The sequence below is a fragment of the Hipposideros armiger genome, unplaced genomic scaffold (genome assembly GCF_001890085.2).
Source record: "Hipposideros armiger isolate ML-2016 unplaced genomic scaffold, ASM189008v1 scaffold_113, whole genome shotgun sequence".
NCBI lineage: Eukaryota > Metazoa > Chordata > Mammalia > Chiroptera > Hipposideridae > Hipposideros > Hipposideros armiger.
The window spans coordinates 2,223,980-2,231,953 of NW_017731463.1; the positions used below are offsets into that span (position 1 = coordinate 2,223,980).

A 7,974-nucleotide genomic window follows, 5' to 3' on the forward strand; every position below is an offset into this window, starting at 1 on the left:
GGCTTTGCTTGTGCTGGATCCTCTGCCCAGAATTCACCCACCCATGTTCCCCTCCAAATCCTTACTCATCCTTCAAGTCTCCACTCCAGATAATTAACCAAAAATAATAAACTAAAGATGAAATATTTCAACTTAATGTTAAATTATTATTTCTTAAAATGTTGCTTCTCCTTCCTAAAAACATGTTCATTGGAATAAGTATCAAACACTTAAGCTACAGATGATACTCAGGGTGAAGTATTAAGAATTAATAGTGGGAAACTGGGAAAGGGAGTATATTTTAAAGCAGGTGGAATGTCTCACTCCCCATCCCCCACCCTGAATTCACATTACAGAAGTAACCACTTCAGTATGTCTTACTATTTCTTCTAGGTTCCAAGCCCCACTAGTCTAAGATTCCTCCCACTCATTGGTTCAGAGGTACAAAGGGAGCCTTCAGATGGCATTCCTGGGAAGAAAGGTCATGTTCAACATGAAAAAGTAAGTTGGGACTTAGAATTCCATGGTGTATCCCATTTCTGTTTGGAATGTTAATTATTCTGTTCCTCAAAACACTCTGAACCTAAAATTATCTCAGTTCATACTCTTTTTATGTATATTCTGGGATGCATGTGTTTTAGCTAAGTGAGTTGCAAATCATGAACTTACAGGACAGAGAGAAAAACCAAATAGGACCTCTGAGCCTGACAAATGAAACCTTTCTAGAGCCAATTAAAGGCTTAGGCTCACTGACTTGTTTTAAAGGTCAGGCGATGTGACATAACATGCCTGAGGGCTGTGTAACCATCCTTGCTTCTTAATCTTATTGTACCTACAGAGTGGGGCTATGACATCAGTGAGTTTCTGGCTCACCAGACAAGCCAAGAATTTCCCCCATGTATTAATAGGAATAACTAATAGACAGTACTTTACAGTGTACGTAGTGTTTTTATAAACGATTCCTTTGATTGTCACAACAATTACACAGAAAATGTTATAATCATCTTAGAACTGGGAAAAATGGAGCACAAAGGGAAATTAAGTGACTTGCCAAAGATGACAATAAGAATTAAGTGATAAGCTGAGATCTACTTCTGACTCCAAATTTCATGTTCATTCTTTTAAACCATTTACAACCTAAAAAACTCAAACCTTATCACTTTTCTACTAGTTCTAGAAAGCTTATATGGCCTAACTTAACGTCTGGCCATTTATCTAGCCATTAAAATAGATCAAACATTAAGAGGAAGATCTAACATGTGGTAACTTGTTAAAAGCCATTCCATGAAGTCAGACTAAAAACAGAAAGGAGATGGTTCTTACTGACTGCAATGAATTGAATAACAGATAACAAATATGACTATGATGACAACAAAAGCTGCTTTATTAAATTAATATAGAAAACTTGACCATAATTTTGTTAGCTTATGCACTTAATGAGAATATGAATGACTCTTGTTCATCAATTCTACGAATCATTTGAATAAGAGTTTTTGGCAATATAAGAGTGTTTTATAAAAATAATATCATTTACTTTTAATTTTTTTGAGTAATGGATAAAACACAGTGGTATGAATAATCCAAAACTAACAGGTAATCAAAGGTTATTTGTTTTGGCCTTTTGAGCTCCTTCTTTGAGCCCACTCCAAACTCTTTGGAGTGTGCTTTCTCTTCTAATAATGGCCCTTGAGCCACTGCTTTCTGCTCAGGCCCACTTCTATTTCTTTGAAGTGTACTTTTTCTTCTAATAAACTGTTCTTTTACTATCTTAAAAAAAAAAAGACTATTTGTTTTGGATTTTATAGTTCATATACTTGTATTTTATGCCCCATATTTGTGTTATTTGTTTTGCCTTATTTGATATTAAATTTACTTCACATTTTCTAAGTATCGTTAAAAAGAAACAACAGACCCAAAATGGAGTCACTTGTGCTAAGTTCCACCAAGACTTAATAATTTACTAATTGTAGTTTTAGTCTCTCCCAGGAGTGGAATTTTAAATCAGTCTGGAATTTCCTGATCAACCTGCCTGATAAGAACTCCCTTTTTTTACCCTTAAGGGGAGGTGAACTTGCCTAAAATAATCCACTTTTTTAACTTCCTTGTCCCACCCTCCTTCTGCCTATAAAATTTTCCATTTTATATGGCTACTCATAGCAGCTTTCTATTTACTAGATGGCATGCTGCCCAATTCATGAATCATTTAATAAAACCAATTAAATCTTCAAATGTACTCAGTTGCATTTTGTTACTTAACAGTACAAACTAAGAGACTGAAAGAAAGTGGTCAAATATGTCTTAAACACCAGAAGGAAGACAAAAATGGAATTATAAATTAGTCATGGTTAATCTACATAATGAATAATCTTCACTCAGTCAGAAATTGTTTCTATTATATTACAATTAATTCTATCAGAGATCATGAAATACAATAATTATGTGTCCAAACACAAAGAAATATTTAATATATGTTGTTTTAATATATACTTTCTTTTCTATTAATCACTTGGATAGGTCATTAATCACACAAGAAAATCAAAGGGAATAGATATCTCCATTTACTTACAGAAAAGGAATCAGAAAACCATGAGTAAACATTCTCTTTCTGGTTTAATGAAGAAAAGAATTTAGTGTGGCCAGAGGGTTAAAATTAGTTTCCAAAATAAAATTAAGTCCTTTTTGGAAAGTTGTACACTTAGCAAGATGACAATAAAATCTGGAAACGGGTATAGAGTAAAGCATCACTATGTTGATTGTCTGCAATTTTAGGAACTCAAACAACTAAGCTGGAAAATAGTGGATGAAATCAAATCAATAAATAGATATCAAATACCTGTTTTCATAAAAAGCACTTCCAGGAAGGTGGACATTAAATTATCTCAGAAAGTGTTCAAATTTAGTGTTCAAATTCCAATTGTGTGAAACAAACATTTATAGAATACTTGAAATGTTACTACATCAAGAAACTCACAGTATTGAGGGAAGAAACTGCTCTGAGTAAAAAGCCCAAGAACAGGTATCTTAATCTCTTTGACTTATTATTTTTAAATAATAAGAGTGCTGATTCTGAGTATTAATATATTTAACTTGTTTATAAATCTTTTTAGAATTAAACAAGTTATAAAATATTAACCATAGTACAGGAAAACATAAATCATAGCATACGTTTTTAGTTCCTTTTTAGTTTAAATGTGGGAAGAGAGGGCGAGAACGTGAACTTTGTGACATGTAATTCACTTTCAAAATTGTAGAAACGTATGCAATAATAGAAAATGATTAAGGTGTCAATGTAAGAACGTCCAGACCTGCAGAGAATTTTTACTTGAGCCAAACTGATGACACTGCCAGGAAGCAAGATCTCAAATGCTCCAGAGAATGAGTTTGGTAGTTTCTTTTATGCATTTGGAAATAAGGAGGGAACACAAGGAAGATTACATGAAGATGTGCAAAAACAAGGTACAGGGTATTTCACAACATTGTGTGCTCCCTTGAGGATGGTTACACCTTGAGGGGTCTGGAAAAGAGGATTACTTCTGGCATGTCAAAGGTGTGTTAATCTATATGCATAAGAACAATGGATAGGGTCACTTAAAAACCTTATACTAAAGAAATTATAGGCCTCAGGCATTACTACCCACCATGACTGCTTAGTTAGAAATCTATGATCAGATCAACCTGTGAGGTTACTTTCAGTCACTAAACTTGTACATGGCCCCTTTTTCATCCCAAAGTGAAAGATAGTATATATGATAGCATACTCTATGGTTTTTCCAAAGAATATTTAAATAACAGAAAAATTCTCACAATTTTATCTTAGGTGAAAGAATATATAAACTGTGAAAAACTGATGTAAGTGCAGCCATTTTAGAATAGAGCTAGGGCAGCCATTCCAGAGGAAGTTCCTTGCACATCTTATTCCTTGAACTTTGGGAATGGTTGAACCAGGCAAAGTAACTTTTGGACTGAGACAAACCAACAATATATTTCAAACAACTGTTTTTAAAGCTAACAGGGAAGCAGAAATCTTGACTACAGGGCTGAAAATTGAAGACATTGTTAAGAATTAGCACCACAATGTATAGCGAAATACTGTATTTTCCCATGTATAAGACATACCCTTTTTCGAAAAACTTGGGATCTAAAAACTGGGTGCATCTTATATAGTGCTTGTAGTTTTTTTACTTGCATTTCCCGCTTTTTCCGTCTTTGTGTTTGTGCGCTCATTGTTTCGCACTTGTTACCGGTATATTAGGTTACGTTTTGCCACGTTCTGCCCAGAAATGGCTCAGAAAAGATTTTCATACAGGGCTGAATTCAAATTAAAAGTGATCCAGTTCACAAAAGTGAATGGAAATCATGCTGCTGAACCTAAGTTTGGTCCTCCTCCAACTGAGAAAACAATCAGAGACTGGCTATGGGAAGAAGAAACCCTACTGAAAATGCCACGGCAGAAGAAGGCCATGAGAGGCAATATATGAAGACAGTGATTCATCATCAGACACAGATGAGGACAAGCTAATGGCTGGGAGTTTTGACAGTGATGAGGAGTTGTATGAATTTTATGATGAAGAAAACTTGAGTTCAATAACTTTATGTAATACATTTTTTTCAAATTTCGGGCCCCAAAATTAAGGTGCATCTTATACACGGGGGCGTCTTATACCTGGGAAATACGGTAATAACTTAGTTTTTTTGTACCTATAAAAATTCCTCCCTTGGCTTATTAGCATCAGTAAAAATCCCTTCCTTCTATTCATGTAATTATTCCTCTTCACTTTCTCATAAATATCCCCCTTGCCTTCACCTTCTAATAGGAACACTGTTTGGGTTTCTGCCTGAATCAGTACTTCCAAAATAGCTCTTCTCTTTGATCTCAAATAAATCCTTGTTGCCTCTAACTTTGGTCTTTTATTTTTAGGTTAACAAAACTATAATTGAGTGATATTGCCCATGATAATGGCTAACACTTATTTTTAAATTAGTGTACCAGGTACAATACTGAACATTTGATATGCACTCTCTCACTTAATCTTCACAACACTTTCAGATAGTTATGATTATCATCCCCATTTTACGATTGAGAAACCTGAATACAGAGGATAAGTAATTTTATCTAAGATCCCAAAAGAAGTAGATAATAGAGCTGGGGTTTGAACCCAGCAGTTTGGTTTCAGAGCCTGGACACTTAAATACAACATGCAATGTAATTAAGAGGCAGGTAAGCGGCTGGGCCTCTCCTGTTCAGAATAACCAGATGAGAGTTTACAAGTAGAGAACATTGAAGAACCCTCCCTTCTCATCAATCCCTAGTCCCTCACCCTGATTTATTTTTCTTTATAGATCCTGTCACTACTTGAGATTACATTATATAAAAGTTCATTTATTTTTATTGATTCTATCCCATTAAAATAAAAGATCCACAAAGGCAGGAACTTTGACTAATTCTCTACTGGAACTCCAGTGTTTAGAACAGACTGACACTTAAATGATGCTCAAAGAATATTTGTTGAATGAAAGAATAAATGAGTTAGAAGAAGAAGGCAGAGAAGGAAAAGGAGGAAAAGAATAATACAATAGTAAAGAAAGGAAGATCACTGCAGCTTAGGAAGTTGCCTCAGCTGTTTAGCAGACTGATCTAGGGAACTAAGTCCCCTACCTAGTCTTAGGGAGAAAGAGGAGCAGTCATGTAACCTGTGAGTGTCCAAGCCTAAGCGATCTTTTGGTGGTTGACTTTTGACCTTGGGCCTCACTCTGTCTTTTTCTTTACCTTATAACTCTACATCTCTTCTTCCTTTTTTCTTCTTCCTCTCTTCTTCTCCATAATAGGCCATAAAATCAAAATGATGTGTACTAAAATATTGGCTGAACATTATTGACAAAATTAGATACTTCTTGATCTTTTTAACCCAAGTAAGTTTAATATTTTATATGCATGCCTTCCAAAAATGTCCAATTCAAAACAAATTTTCATTTGTCACTTGTAGAATTAGCACTTGATTTTATCATCAATAAATTCTGATGATATTAATATAAAATATCTCTACGCCTTACAACCACCTAGCAAGCTTCTTTGTTTTATTTTGTTTTCACCAATCCCTTACAGATGGGGCAGCTGAGTCCCAGAGTGAAAAACTGCCCAGTTAAGTAGTTCTATAGCTTCTGCTCTTCTACCCATACCCTTCTGGAGTCCCACTTCTTGTTTTCAACATATTTTTACCCTAAAAGCACACGGGATAGTTAAGTAAATAACTATACTTTCGAGGAGGATTAAAATCTCTGCAAAAGTTAATGGTGTAACTTGACTCTAGAAAATTGTTATGTATTGCCAGTTTTTAACTGACATATCCTTTATTTCACAGACACAACGGAGGAGAAGTCTTAAAAAGCATTTACCACAAATAAATCTGGCTTCTGCCTTCTTCCCAGTTATCCCCAAATAAGAGAGAAAAATCAGAAGTGGCTGCTGTGGCCTGGGCTGCACATGAAATGGCAAGACGTGAATGATACTTCAGTCTTGATTTCCGGATGAAACCAGACAATGTCACCATCTCTGCATCCTCAGGCCATTCCATCAATGGAGAAGATTGCTCGAAGAGCTCAGGTGGCCTCAGCCCTGAAAACCAACAAGCAGCAAGCAGCCAGGTGGCCATCTTACTTCATACATTCAAATCCACTTAAGAAATATGCAATGTTCTTGTTTACTGTTAACAAAATGACAAAAGCGTAAGTAGACCTAAAATAATACGGTCATAAATGACTGGCTCTCCACCTCCCAGCATTGTTCACTCTAATTCATAACCACAATCATTATCAGAATGTATGCAATAAGAGGCAAACTACTTGTGTGCCATGCTATGTGGTATACAAAAAAAACTATTATTAAAAAAAAAAATGTGCCAGTCAAGCTTCTAGCTATTTGTATTCTTCAGTTAGGGGAATTTCACATGAAAGAAAATTTCTTAAAGTCCAAGGTTATTTACATTTAGCCTAGAAATGACTCCAGATAAATAGAACTTGGATGATAATCTGAACTTTCTAGGGTTTATTGTTTATTAATTCTTTTCTTATTTGATTTTGGTACTCTGACCAAATGATTAATTTTACTAATGGGAACTCCTGTAAAGAATGAAAGCATTTAAATTTGACCAATAATAAATGAGATTTTAAATAAGTCAAAGGCATGAAGAAAGCATCAGAATTCAAGCCTGTGGATTGCCTGACCTAGGCCTCTTTGGGAAATGATTTAGAGCTCTGAATAATAAAAAGCATTCACATGTCAAGGGTTAGTCTACTTCCCCCAAAGCACCAGGCCACTTGGTAAGAAAAAATTGTGGTCCCCTATCATTTAATTCTGTCTTTCCATTCTGGGAAGGGCTCTATAATTCTTAAAATCCCAGCAACTTTAGAAAAGTAAGGACTGTTTTTTATTCAGATAAACTTTAATTACACATTTCTTTTTATGTTTATTTCTATGTATGTACTCATTTTTGTTGCTCATGGGAATGTGATCATTTCTCCTATGAATGTTCTTTTTAACTTTTTTCTTCATGTATTTTATATTTTTAAAGAATTTGTATTAAAAATATAGCTAACATACAATGTTATATTGGTTTCAGGGGCACACCATAGTTATTCAACATTTATATAACTAAAGAAGTGATCACCATGATAAGTCCAGCTACCATCTGACACTGTACCACGCTATCACAATATTATTGACTATATTCCTTATGCTGCACATCCCCATGACTTGTTTGTTTTATACCTGGAAATGTGGACTTCCTATTCCCCTTCACCTTTCCCCCATTTTTAATTTTCCAATTACAGTTGACATTCAGTATTATTTTATGTTAATTTCAGGTGTACAGCATAGTGGTTAGACATTTATATAATTTAAGAAGTGATCCTCCTGATTAGTCTAGGACCCACCTGGCACTATACATAGTTATTATCATGTTATTGACTATATTCCCTATGCTCTACATCCCCATGACT

General features: G+C 34.8%; 1 protein-coding gene across 1 annotated transcript in view; it reads left to right on the forward strand.

The window, feature by feature from the left end:
• The window catches only part of WDR64 (WD repeat domain 64), a 105,809-nt gene extending 98,250 nt beyond the window's left edge, over window positions 1-7,559 (forward strand). Inside the window, exons 15-16 of the mRNA XM_019647555.1 lie at window positions 373-480; window positions 6,339-7,559. Of these exons, the coding sequence (XP_019503100.1) occupies window positions 373-480; window positions 6,339-6,419 (189 nt within the window). The 3' untranslated portion in view covers window positions 6,420-7,559. The remainder of the gene's footprint in view (window positions 1-372; window positions 481-6,338) is intronic.
• The last annotated feature ends 415 nt before the right edge of the window (window positions 7,560-7,974 follow it).